General features: G+C 43.8%; 2 protein-coding genes across 2 annotated transcripts in view; one reads left to right on the forward strand and one right to left on the reverse strand.

The window, feature by feature from the left end:
- Positions 1-6,482, reverse strand: part of ferry3 (FERRY endosomal RAB5 effector complex subunit 3) — a 71,108-nt gene extending 64,626 nt beyond the window's left edge. Inside the window, exon 1 of the mRNA XM_063072566.1 lies at positions 6,408-6,482. The gene's annotated coding sequence lies outside the window, so the exon portion shown is untranslated. The remainder of the gene's footprint in view (positions 1-6,407) is intronic.
- A 156-nt stretch (positions 6,483-6,638) lies between these two features.
- Positions 6,639-14,375, forward strand: part of rad51ap1 (RAD51 associated protein 1) — a 60,713-nt gene continuing 52,976 nt past the window's right edge. The window contains exon 1 of the mRNA XM_063072145.1: positions 6,639-6,755. Coding sequence (XP_062928215.1) covers positions 6,739-6,755 — 17 coding nt within the window. The 5' untranslated portion in view covers positions 6,639-6,738. The remainder of the gene's footprint in view (positions 6,756-14,375) is intronic.

Below are 14,375 nucleotides of genomic sequence, written 5' to 3' on the forward strand. Positions count from 1 at the left end.
CACCTCCCTCCCCTTTCTAGATCTTTCTGTCTCTGTTGCTGGAGACAGCTTATCCACTGATGTCTACTATAAGCCTACTGACTCTCACAGCTATCTGGACTATTCCTCTTCTCACCCTGTCTCTTGCGAAAACGCCATCCCCTTCTCGCAATTCCTCCGTCTCCGCCGCATCTGCTCTCAGGATGAGGCTTTTCATTCTAGGACGAGGGAGATGTCTTCCTTTTTTAAAGAAAGGGGCTTCCCTTCCTCCACTATCAACTCTGCTCTTAAATGCATCTCCCCCATTTCACGTACATCTGCTCTCACTCCATCCTCCCGCCACCCCACTAGGAATAGGGTTCCCCTGGTCCTCACCTACCACCTCACCAGCCTCCGGGTCCAACATATTATTCTCCGTAACTTCCGCCACCTCCAACGGGATCCCACCACTAAGCACATCTTTCCCTCCCCCCCTCCTCTGCATTCCGCAGGGATTGCTCCCTACACAACTCCCTTGTCCATTCGTCCCCCCCATCCCTCCCTACTGATCTCCCCCCGGCACTTATCCGTGTAAGCGGAACAAGTGCTACACATGCCCTTACACTTCCTCCCTTACCACCATTCAGGGCCCCAAACAGTCCTTCCAGGTGAGGCAACACTTCACCTGTGAGTCGACTGGGGTGATATACTGCGTCCGGTGCTCCCGATGTGGCCTTTTATATATTGGCGAGACCCGACGCAGGCTGGGAGACTGCTTTGCTGAACATCTACACTCTGTTCGCCAGAGAAAGCAGGATCTCCCAGTGGCCACACATTTTAATTCCACATCCCATTCCCATTCTGACATGTCTATCCACGGTTTCCTCTACTGTAAAGATGAAGCCACACTCAGGTTGGAGGAACAACACCTTATATTCCGTCTGGGTAGCCTCCAACCTGATGGCATGAACATCGACTTCTCTAACTTCCACTAGACCCCACCTCCCCCTCGTACCCCATCTGTTACTTATTTTTATGCACACATTCTTTCTCTCACTCTCCTTTTTCTCCCTCTGTCCCTCTGAATATACCTCTTGCCCATCCTCTGGGTCCCCCCCCTTGTCTTTCTTCCCGGACCTCCTGTCCCATGATCCTCTCGTATCCCTTTTTGCCTATCACCTGTCCAGCTCTTGGCTCTATCCCTCCCCCTCCTGTCTTCTCCTATCATTTTGGATCTCCCCCTCCCCCTCCAACTTTCAAATCCCTTACTCACTCTTCCTTCAGTTAGTCCTGACAAAGGGTCTCGGCCTGAAACGTCGACTGCACCTCTTCCTACAGATGCTGCCTGGCCTGCTGCGTTCACCAGCAACTTTGATGTGTGTTGCTATCAATCTCTGCCTTAAATATGCATAAAGACTTGGCCTCTACAGCTGCCTGTGGCAAAGAATTCCACAGATTCACCACTCTCTCGCTAAAGAAATTCCTCAGTTCAATTCTAAAAGGACGCCCCTCAATTCTGAGGTTGTGTCTTCTGATCTTAGACTCTTCCATCACAGGAAACATCCTCTCTATCAAGGCCTTTCACCATCCGATAGGTTTCAATGAGATCATCCCTCATTCTTCTGTATTCTAGTGAATTTCCGCCCAAATGGTTGTTGTGGCGCATCTAGTGTGGCAGTGTAGTGGGTAGTGCTTGTCACTCTCACTTTCAGCTTCCACCACTGGTTAGCAGTCCTGCAAAAAGGAGAACTGAATGTGCAAATCTCTCCCTGTCAGTACACAGCCTCTCCAACAGTAAGCCTTATGTAGTGCCTCCTCACTGGCAACACATGGCAATTGAACTGCTTTCAGACTCAAGCTGAACTACAGGGGATGGGGAGGAAGTCTGGCCCCTGCACACGTAGCACACAGGCCCACTGGCGTGTGGACATGCCCTGGTGCTCGAGAACTAGATCCCCAACTATAGGTAAATACTCCCACGGCCTTGTGGGCAGCCTCAGGAGAGACAAAGGCTATGGGAGTAAACACAGACAGCAAATCTGGAGTGGAGCCACTTAGGCGGCTGAATGTCACTGAGCATGCTTCTGGCAGCTCCTAGAAACAAGCTGGTGCCGAACGTATTGCTTTGCTTTCCTTTGGACTACACTGGTGAGGCTGAGAGGGGGATCTTGACGAATCAGAATCAGGTTTAAGAGGGCGTGTGACCTTTGTTTCACGGAATCCTGGGTAACCCCTTCCGGACCGGATGCAGCGATCCAGATCGACGGGTTTACTATATGCCATCAGGATAGACCTATAGATTCTCTCAAAAGTAGAGGTGGAAGAGTATGCCTCATGATCAACTTTTCTTGGTGCACAAATATATCAGTGCTGTCCCGATTCCGCTCACCAGACCTGGAATATCTAAGAGTAAAGTGCCATCCTTTTTAACTACCACAGGAGTTCTCTGGGGTCATTTTGGTAGCAGTTTACATTCCACCTCAGGCCAATGTCAAGCAGGCTTAAGATGCTCTGAGTAATGGAATCAATACGCACAAAACAGCACACCCTAATGCCTTCACCATCGTTTTGGGAGATTTTAACCAAAATCACTCGGCCAGCCTGGAAAAATCACTAAGCAACTACCATCAACAGATCACTTGCAATACCAGAGGAAACAACACACTTGGACCATTGCTACACCACCATCAAGAATGCCTACTGTGCTATTCCACGCCCTCACTTCAGGAAGTCTCATCACTTCTACTCCCTGAGTATAGGCAGAGACTTAAGACTGCAGCACCAGCAGTAAGGACCAAGAAGGTACGGACGAGGGAAGCACAGGAGTGCCTACAGGAATGCTCTGAATCGGTGGAATGGACTGGATTCAGGGATTCATCTTCGAACTTGGATGAGTATGCTGCAGTTGTTACCGACTTCATTCAAACTTGTATGGATGAGTTTGTGCCCACAAATACTAACTGTACATTCTCAAACAAAAAGCCATGGATGAACCAGGAGGTAGGTCGTCTGCTGAAGGCCTGTACCAGAAAACCAGGTATGATTTGCAGAAGGCTATTTCAAGGGTGAAGAGACAATTTCGAATGAGGTTGGAGGCGACACTGGATGCACAGCAACTCTGGCAGGGACTGCAAGACATGACCTCCTACAAAGCGAAACTAAATAGCATGAATGGCAGCGGTGCTTCACTACCAGATGAACTCAATGCCTTCTATGTACGTTTTGAAATGGAGAACACAACTACAGCTACGAAGATCCCTGCTGCACCTGATGACCCTGTGCTCCGTCTCAGAGGCCGATGTTAGACTGTCTTTAAAGAAAGTGAACCCTCACAAGGCAGAAGGTCCCAATGGAGTACCTGATAAGGCTCTGAAAACCTGTGCCAACGAACTAGTGGAAGTATTCAAGCACATTTTCAACCTCTCACTGCTATGGGCAGAAGTTCCCACTTGCTTCAAAAAGGCAACAATTATACCAGTGCCTAAGAAGAATAATGTGGGCTGCCTTAATGACTATCGCCCGGTAGAACTCACATCGACAGTGATGAAATGCTTTGAGAGGTTGGTCATGACTAGACTCAACTCCACAATAAGTCAACAGTAGACGCAATCTCAGTGGGTCTCCACACAGCTTTAGACCACCTGGACAACACAAACACCTATGTCAGAATGCTGTTCATTGACTATAGCTCAGCGTTTAATACCATCATTCCTACAATCCTGCTGAGAAGGTGCAGAACCTGGGCCTTTGTACCTCTTTCTGCAATTGGATCCTCAGCTTCCTAACCGGAAATCACAATCTGTACAATCAGTAATAACATCTCCTCCTCGCTGACAATCAGCACTGGTGCATCTCAGGGGTGTGTGCTTAGCCCACTGCTCTACTCTGTATATAAACATGACCGTGTGGCTAGGCATAGCTCAAGTACCATCTATAAATTTGCTGACAATACAACCATTGCTGGTAGAATCTCAGGTGGTGACGAGAGGGCGTACAGGAGCGAGATATGCCAACTAGTGGAGTAGTGCCACAGCCTGCCTTCCTACCTATTATTTTGATACAATTTGTATCCTTGGACATTAAGCTCCCAGCTATAATCTTTCAGCCATGATTCAGTGATGCCTACAACATCACACCTACCAATCTGCAGCTGTGCTGCAAGTTCATCTACCTTATTCTGTATACTGCACGCATTCAGATACAACACGTTCAGTCCTGTATTCACCCTTTTCGTTTTTGCTGCACCATGCTTAACCTTTTGATTTCTAACTTTGTCTTGAGGTCTTACCAACATCTGCCTCCACCCCTTTTCACTGCCTCCTTACCCCCTGCAACTCTCACTTAAACCCCACTGTGCATCATTAACTAATCTTCCTGCTAGGATATTAGTCCCCCTCCAGCTCAGGTGCAAACTGACCCTTCTGCACAGGTCCCACCTTCCCTGGAAGAGAGCCCAATGATCCAAAACTCTTATACCCTCCCTCCTACACCAACTCCTTAGCCACATAGAATCTTCCAAGTTCTAGCCTCACTACACTTGGCATGGGTAGCAGTCCTGAGTTCACAACCCTGGAGGTCCTGCCCTTTAATTTAGCACCTAACTCCCTAAGCAGAACCTCATCACTTGCCCTAACCATGTCATTGGTACCAACATGGACCACGACTTCTGGCTGTTCACGCTCCCACGTAAGAATGCCGAGGACTCAATCTGAGATATCCCAGACCCTGGCACCTGGGTATGCAGGGCTATGGTCCCGGTGCAGGTCAATGGGAGTAGGCAATTTAAAAGCTTCGGCACAAACTAGATGGAGCAAAGTGCCCGTCTGTGCTATACTTTTCTGTGATTCTACATCTGTAGAAGTTTGTCAGATTTTTCGGTGATAAATCAAACCTCCTAAGGACGCGAAAATGCTGACACAAAACACGTGTTTTAATGTTACATGTGAAACAAAATAGATTCACTTAGAAATTTATGACTAGAATGCAGTACTGAAGAATATGAGAGAGAGGAAAGTGCCACAGACAGCAGAATTGTTGCAAATTTTGTTTCCAGTTTCCAGATCAAATGCCGGAGAATAGGAGAAAAAGACAGAAACTGATACCAATCAGCCTGCCAGTTAGAAAGTGTCAGCTAAAAGTTATATTGGTTTCCCCAGTTCTAATATAAGCTGGCCAATGGTGTAGAGGAACCAACACCGAACTTCAAGCGAATGGTCCCGAGTTCAGATAGATCTGGCTGGCTCCTTGCATGCTTTCCATCCGTGCTGGGTTGAGCACCGAGCTCGTAACTCAACTGCGTAAAAAACAATCAAGTGCTACGGAAATGGCAAAAATGCCGGCCAATGCGCCACAAGGCACGAAACGGAACAACAACATTCCTAATGTAGTGATCGGAAATAAGTTGTTGAAATGCCTAGATTTTCAAGATCTGATTAACATCCCAAAAATATTCGGGGGCAGGAGTGGGCACTGTAGCATAGCGGCTACTACAACGCATTACAGTACCAGTGTCTGGGGATCAACTCTCAACACTGCTTGTAAGGAGTTTGTATGTCTTCCCTATGTCCACGTGCTCTGGTTTACTCCTACTGTCCAAAGACCTGCTGGTTGGTAGGTTAATCGGTCACTGTAAATTGTCCCGTGATTAAGCTCGGATTTAATTCTGGGGAATTGCTGGGCAGTGTGGCTGGAAGGGCCTATTCTGGGCTGTACGTCAATAACTAAATAAATAGATAAATAGAATAGTACGTCAATAAATGATATAAATAGACAACTAGTCTAATGGATTATTCAAGCATAACAAAGAATTAAAAATGGAGAGTTATGGATCTTGTGTAGGCAGAAGAGATTAGTTTATTTAGCAATTTAATTGCTAAATAATCGGCCAAATTCTTGTCCTATTGTTATTCTATGAAATGCACAAAGTTTATTGTCTTAATCTCAAGTATATGTACGCACAATGAAAAACTTACTTCCAAAGGCATCATAGGCACAAAACATCATAAAGTAGACAATGCAATGACAGAACACATACCATAAAAACAGTTATAAATCCTTAGAGAACCTGAGAAACCCCTCGATACGCATCAGTGATAGCGCACCTGCATGGTCAGGAATTGGGCAGAAAAGAAATGAAGGCGGCACAAGACAGGTATAATTAACAGTGAAGCCTGTTATGTACAGGATGGAGACGTTGCTGAGTCGTCGTGTGTGTTCAAACAGAGAGATAAAGTCTTCCGCGTGTATATAAAGAAAGGATGTGGGGTTGGTGGTGGAGATGGAGGACGGTCTTCAGTTATCATCACTGGGACAACAGTCCAGTCTCCCGTGTTGTACAGAATGGAACCTTCCTCAAACGTCAACAAAATTCCCTATGGATATTCTATTAATATTATTTTTATACCAGACAAAACAAAGATAATGCAATGTAAAACAGTACATTCAGAGACCTGATATTCCAGCAAGCGCCGGGATCCTTCACTAACACCTCACGTCAAGTCCCAGCAACAGGAAGGCCGACTGAAGCCCAAAGTAGCCTTTAACCCACAACTGCGGATTCTCTACGCAGGTTGAACAAAAAAAAAGATGTTTGGCCAAAAGTAGAAAAAATTTTAAATTTTAGTATTTATTTCATTTCATCTGTAGCTATCAAAATCCGTCTAATTCTTGAAACGAAAGTGCGTCTGAGAACTGCTGCAGGTCTCGGGAGCGCGGGCTCTTGAATTATTTATCTTATTCCGGCCGGTTTATGGTTCCTACTGATCCTAAAAAGCCGTTGTTATGCCCAGGCCTGTCAGGTTCGTAAGTATAAACAGAAACAGAGAAGAGGGGAGAAGCAAAAAAAGCCGGGGGGGGGGGACGGGAATGGGAAAGTCGTCGATGAATGAATTGGGGGGAGGGAAATGGAGGGGCAGAAGAGGAGGGGAGAATGCGGTGGGATGAAGGTGGAGGTGAGAGAAACACCGCGGAGCTGGAAGTCTTTGGTCACAGAGTCGTACGATAACAGGTCTTGTGTTCACCAGCCACCAAGCACCAACCTGGACGAATCCCGTTTTTCCTCTAGCTTTCCTGACACATTGAAAATGTGCAATCAGCTACTTCTGGGACAATCTCCAGTTTCCACTTAATTCTTGACATGTGGAAGGAAACTGGAGCACTTAGGAAAGGTACACAGTCATGGTGAGACATACAAACTCTACACAGAGGTCAGGAGCAAACGGCTTGCTGGAGCTTTGATGAAGTGGGTAGATGGGGGTCGAGGAGGAGGAAGGGGGAGAATGAAAGAGAGTTGGAATCAACAGAGTGGTTACGGTTAGGAAGGAAAAGTGACAAGTGCAGAGAGAAAGGGACTGGAGTTGTGGGGGGGGGGGGGGGATAGAGTTACCAAAGAGGCATTATGGCTGGTTTCCAGATCAACTGCAAAATAGTGACCAAGACTGAAGTGAAGAGAAGTTGAGACATACAGTGGATTGAAAGAAATAGAGGGGGTAGCAGGCAGGGTACAGAGGGAAATGGGGAATTGAATTAACTTTATTTCTTACATCCTTCACATACATGAGTAAAAACCTTTGTTAAGTGCTAGAGTAAGGGCTAAGGAGATGGGAACAGCAGATGGGGGGTTGAAGGGATGACAAATCAAGCAGGAAAGATAGAGGAGGGCTACTTGGGTAGAGAGATACAGATTGGGAGTAGTGATGGGGAGACAAACTCTGGGGAGAGATGGAGGAGAGGCTGAGGGTACAGTAGGAGACAAATTAGAAATAAAGAGAGGACAGGTTTACAGATTTAGAAAAAGGGCAAAAGTCTGCTGGGCAGAGGAGAGCGTTGGATGGAGATGTTAGAGAAAGGTGGCTTTTTGTCTCAGAGACATCCAGCAGGCACAATGATTCAACATATACCAGTTAATTATGAGCATTACTGGCTTGCTGTGACCTTGAATTTAAAAAACAAAGATTTGCTTCATGTTGTTTCCCCCCTCCCCACCTGTTTCTCCCCTCTCCTCCCTTCTACCATCTCCGTGGGAGCTTCATGAAATTGCTCTGTAGACAACCCTTTCACAGTGAGGTGGAGGGCAGGTGGAAGAGTGGTGCAGCAGTTTATGGTGCAGCCTCGCTGCCCCCGAGAGTGTGTTCAGTCCTGACTTTATGGAGTTTATGCATTTTCTGACTGCATGAGTCTGTGGTGGCCAGTGCTATCATGTTTGCTGTTGTGTGCTGGGGCAGCAGGCTGAGGGTAGCAGACACCAACAGAATCAACAAACTCATTCGTAAGGCCAGTAATGTTGTGGGGATGGAACTGGACTCTCTCACGGTGGTGTCTGAAAAGAGGATGCTGTCCAAGTTGCATGCCATCTTGGACAATGTCTCCCATCCACTACATAATGTACTGGTTGGGCACAGGAGTACATTCAGCCAGAGACTCATTCCTCCAAGATGCAACACAGAGCGTCATAGGAAGTCATTCCTGCCTGTGACCATCAAACTTTACAACTCCTCCCTTGGAGGGTCAGACACCCTGAGCCAATAGGCTGGTCCTGGATTTATTTCCTGCATAAATAATATACATATTACTATTTAACTATTTATGGTTTTATTACTATTTATTATTTATGGTGCAACTGTAATGAAAACCAATTTCCCTCAGGATCAATAAAGTATGAGTATGACTATGACTATGACTTTCCTCTCAGATAGATGGATACTTTATTGATCCCAAAGGAAATGACAGTGTCACAGTAGTATTACAAGTGCACAGATGTACAAATATTAGAAGAGAAGTAAGAAAGAATAAAAAATAAATTACTTCAAACAGTCTAACAGGAGGGGATCATCACTTCCCTGGCTATAGGTTGACTCAGTATAGAGCCTAATGGCTGATGGTAAGAATGACCTCCTATAGCGCTCTTTGTAGCAGCACAGTTGTCTTAGTCTATTACTGAAAGTGCCCTCTGTTCAGCCAAGATGGCATGCAGAGGGTGAGAAACATTTTCCAGAATTGTCAGGATTTTCCGTAGGATCCTTAGTTCTACCACAGCCTCCATTCTGTCCAGTTTGACTCCTATAACAGAGCCAGCCTTTCTAATCAGTTTATTGAGCCGGTTGGCATCACTTGTGTTGATGCCATTGCCCCAACATACCACTGCATAGAAGATTGTACTGGCAACAACGGACTGGTAGAACATGTGAAAGAGAGGCCTGCATACTCCAAAGGACCTCAGTCTCCTCAGGAAGTAGAGGCAACTCTGGCCCTTCTTGTACACAGCCTCAGTGTTGATGCTCCAATCAAGACTGTCTTACAGGTGCATCCCCAGGTACTTGTAGGTCCTCACTACATCCACATCCTCACCATCAATATTAACAGGATGGCAAAGATGAGCTGGTTTATAGGTTAATTGGTTACTGTAAATTTTTCCAAGTAATATGGATACCAGAGGATTGTAGTGGTGTTGGGATTGGAGTTGATGGAGGTACAAGAGAAACATCGGATTTGTACAAATAGTACCTTGGTGTCCACTACCAATGGTGTGGGCCAAAGCATCTGTTTTTGTTCTTTGTGATGCGCTATCAGGAACTTCCTACAAGTCTAGCTGACTGACAGATTGTCAAAGCTAGTGCAGATAAGCCATGGGTTATGCCAGCATTTCATAAGACCGTAAGATATAGGACCAGAATTAGGCCATTTGGCCCATCAAGTCTGCTCTGCCATTTCTTCATGGCTGATCGATTTTCCCTCTCAGCCCCAATCTCCCGCCTCCTCCCCGTATCCCTTCATGCCCTGACTAATCAAGAATCTATCAACATCTGTCTTAAATATACCCATTGACTTGGCCTCTACAGCACCCTGTGGCAACGAATTCCACAGATTCATCATTCTTGGGCTAAGAAATTCCAATTTATCCCTGTTCTAACTGATGTCTGCTGTCCTTTGGTCCTAGAAACACCCACTATAGGAAACATCCTCTCCACATCCACTCTATTGAGGCCTTTCAACATTCGATAGGTTTCAATGAGGTCACCTCTCATTTATCTGAATTCCGGTCAGTAGAAGCCCAGAGCCATCAAACACTCCTCGTATGATAATCCTTTCAATCCCAGAATCATTTCGTGAACCTCCTTTAAACCTTCTCCAATGTCAGCACATCCTCCCTTAGGTAATGGGCCCAAAACTGCTCGCGATACTCCAGGTGAAGTTTCAACAGTGCTTTATAAAGGCTCAACATTACATCCTTGCTTTTATGTTCTCGAAATTTTATTCCTGAGAACTGTTCATAAACTGATTTTTCTGCAAATTGGAAATAAACATTTTCAATGAGGTCGATTAATATGAACATTATTCATTGTCTTCCCCTGTATAGTTATAATGGTACAAAATGCCTCATCCAATGACTAGTTACCATGGCCTTGAATTATTAGTTAATGTTACCTTATGTGATAAAGTATTTTACAAATGCCAGTGGAAGAGATTGCCTTGTTGGTTTCGAAACTAAATCTCTTAAATGGCTTCCTGCTGTGAACTAACAACCTGCAATCATGAAAAAAATGCTGTCTGTTTGATTATTGTAGGAAAGTTACTTGTGCAGGTGACACCTGCATTATAGCTATTCGAGTAATGTAACTGCCCTTACAGAACTCACAAAACACTAACCCAAATCTCTGAGATGTGGAATAAATTTTGCCCTCAATAAACTGAAGTGAAAAAAAGTAAATAAATAAAGTTGTAGTGGATTCTGGTTAATTGAGACACATCGGGACCAGTACATTTTGGCCCATTTAAGTGACTGGCCCAATAAGCTGAAGTTTCATGGAAATAGTTAAAAAGATTTAAAAATACAAAGTACTATTTAACTGAGTAACAAATTATGTATTTAAATGAACTACAAAGCAAATTAGAATGCTGCAATAGTACAATTGTACTATAAAATTGTGTATTAGTTCTTATTAGTTATCGAAGGAAGAATTCATACAGTGTATGCTGCCATGTTCTTTTAATTGACTGTAAATGAACAAAACCAGCACAGACACCTAATGCAGATAATGGACTGCCTTCATACAATGATTTTGACAATTGCTTGCTCCAAATTTTCATCTTCATTGTAATGTTCAAGATGATTGTCGATACATTCCTAACTTGTTCAGGTAATGTAATTGTTTCGTTTTCACTCCTGACCATTTCTGCCGTCTTCAAACCTGAATGCTTGAAACTGCAGTGAGTGAAACATTTCTTACTTGACTTACTGCTTATTTATCTATCAGTGACAAAAATCAGTGCATTTTGAAAACAAACAAATGCAACTGACAGTATTTAAGGAAAACTTTCTCTGAGCATGGTGTAGTGTCTTAACACAGACGCAAGTGCCTATGTCTGACATCAGTTAGAAATGATTCGGCAACAGTCTGCTGCCCCAATTAAGTGACATATGTCCCAAATAAGGGAATGCCAGCTATTTTCTCGATCTGTTTTTGTTCTTTAAGAGTTGACCCAAATAAACAGCTGCCCTGATTAACCAATGGCCCAATTAACAGGAATCCACTGTAATTCATTTTTTAAGTCGTGTTTTTTTCTTGATGTATGGGCAGATGATATGGCTTTGCGTTACAGAGATTCAAGATGGACTGTTTTCTTGTAACACCCCCCCCCAGTAACACGGGGGGGGGGAGGTCACCTGTAAACAGTTTTCTTTTGAAAAATATTTGTCCTTTGAATTAACTAGCTGTTACCACTAATCTATAATTTGAAGATGCTTGCATTTCTGTAAACTTTCTTATCTTGAAAAGTTCTTTAAAATTTATGGGAGAGTTTACATAAAATCAGATTTCTATAAGTCACATCTTTCCTAAATCTGAGGAGCAGTCATACTTCCACTTTATTGCTACTGGAGCAGCAGATGAGTAGTAAGGAGGGACAGTGAAGGGAGAATGGAGAGAAAGGATGAAAAGGGCTGGTTGAAAAGATGATGGTGAGAAGGAAGGGAAATGAATTTGGATGTCAGGAAGGAAGGGCTGGTATTAGAGATGGAAAGGAAGATTATAGTTGTTAGTTTTTTTTATTTCAGACTTAACTAAAGTATTGAGTTTTAACTTTTGCAACTGGCATTGTGGAATCTGAATTTGTCTCTAGATCAATCATAGAGGCCTCTGGATACTAATGCTATCACTTGATTGCTATGTTTCTTTACTACTATAGTGCTATGATTAAGAAGATTGTGTATTTAGCCCTATATGATGAATGAGAGACAACTCTTTCCAAATCGGTATGTGTGTTTGGTCAATAATTCTCTGGGGATACCATTCTTATGCAAATCCACCTACAGGAAATTTCAGTCTCTTGACTAATGGAATAACACTGTCCATTCAGACAATACGCCAGAACTTGTCGTATCTCTTGTTCAATCACTTGCCAAGGAATGATAGCAATAAGATGTTATTCAGACAGTTATTTGCAGAATGTAACATTTTAATAGTCGCTGAAAGTGTTTGTGGAAAAGCTGTATTGATTCCCATAGGGATTGCACTGGGTTTCCTCTTGTCGAATTCCACAGTAACATGTAATTAATTTAAGAAATGGCGCTAAATTAATATCATTGACTATGCAGAGACTGTAAGAAAATTTAGGCGAGCAGAATGGCATATAGGTGAAAAGTTAAATTAGAATGTTATGAAGTTATATAATTTAGAAGTATAGATGTTAAATGAAGTACAGTGGATTCCAGTTTATTGGGCCTTCGGTTAATCAGAGCAACCGATTATTTGGGACAACTCTTAAAGAATACAAACTAACACAAGAACAACTAATCCTTTATACCTACACAATGTCCATATTCTTCCATTTCCTACACACACTTGTGCCTATGCTCTGAACTTCTTGAATGCCGCTATGTATTTGCCTCCACCACCACTTCAGGCAGCACATTCCAAGCACCCCACTCTTTGTGTTAAAAAATACTTGCCCCGCCCATCTCCTTTCAACTTAACCCTTCTCAGCTTGACCTCATGACCTCTGGTATTAGACATTTCAACCTTCGAAAAAAGATACCAGCTCTCTACTCTAGCTATGCCCCTCATAACCTTATAAACCTCTGTCAGATCTTACCTCAGTCTCTGCTGTCCAGAGAAAAAAAACAAGTTTGTCCAACTCTCCTTATAGCACGTGCCCTTTAATACAGGCAGCATCTGGTAAACCTTTTCTGCACCCTCTCCATAGCCTCCACTTCCTTTCTATAATGCAGTAACAAGATGTAGCCTAACTAGAGTCTTTTAAAGCTGCAGCTCAACTTTTCAACTCTTAAAACTTCTTAAAATTCCTCAACTAATAAAGGCAAGCACGCCGTATGCCTTCTTTATAACACTATCAAACTGTGTAGCCACTTTATGAAATTAACATCCCTATCCTCCACATTCTTCTCTTGGGCGCCACTGTAGCATGGCAGTTAGCATGGTGCTATTATAGCTCGGTCATCAGAGTTTGGAGTTTAACTCCAGCGCCGTTCTGTAAAGAGACTACACATCCTCCCCGTGGAATGTGCGGGTTTTTCCCTAGGTGCTCCAGTTTCCTCCCACAGTCCAAAGATGTGCCACATAAGTTAATTGGTCATTGTAGATTGTCCCACAAATAGGTTAGGATTAATTGGTTTTGTTGAGGTTTGTTGGGGTGATGTGGTGCGAAGGGCCAGAAGGGCCTAATCCAAACTGTATTGCTAAATAAAATAAAAAATTAAACCAAATACTGATGCAAAGTACTGACTAAGACTTCACCCACATCCCATTCCTATCAGCACATGTTCTGTTCTGTATCTTTCCCACTTTCTGGTTTTCCTCTTGCTCATAATGTACGTTTAGAATACCTTGGGATTCTCTTTAATCCTACTTGCCAAGGATTTCTATCCTCTTTGTAATCCTCAAGGGATACCTCTGTTTGCTTTTAGCTTCCTAAACCTGAGAAATGTTTCCTTTATCTTCCTGTCTAAATTGGCCACTTCTCTTGACATCCAGGGTTACCTTACCACGCTACCCTTGCCCTTTCCTCTTACTGCAACATACCAGTGCTCTGTACTCTGTGCATTGGTCTTTAAGCACCCTCAGCATGGCAGATGTGGACTTGCCAAGAACAGGAGTACCCAATTAACCCTCAGTTCCTTAATGGTAGGGAAGCTAGTACCCATGATGAAGCTGACCGAATTTACAAGGCTCTGCAGCTTTTTCCATTCATATGCAGTTACCCTTCCACACCATACGGTCATGCAACCATGAGACATAAAGCAGAATTAGACCAGTCAGCCCATCTTGTCTGCCCTACCTTTCTGTCATGGCTGATTTATTATCCCTCTCAAACCCATTGTCCCACCTTCTTCTCATAACCTTTGACGCCGTTATTAATCAAGAACCTCCGCTTTAAGTATACCCAGTAACTTGGCCTCCACA

This window comes from Mobula hypostoma, chromosome 20 (genome assembly GCF_963921235.1).
Source record: "Mobula hypostoma chromosome 20, sMobHyp1.1, whole genome shotgun sequence".
In the NCBI taxonomy this organism is placed as follows: Eukaryota; Metazoa; Chordata; class Chondrichthyes; order Myliobatiformes; family Myliobatidae; genus Mobula; species Mobula hypostoma.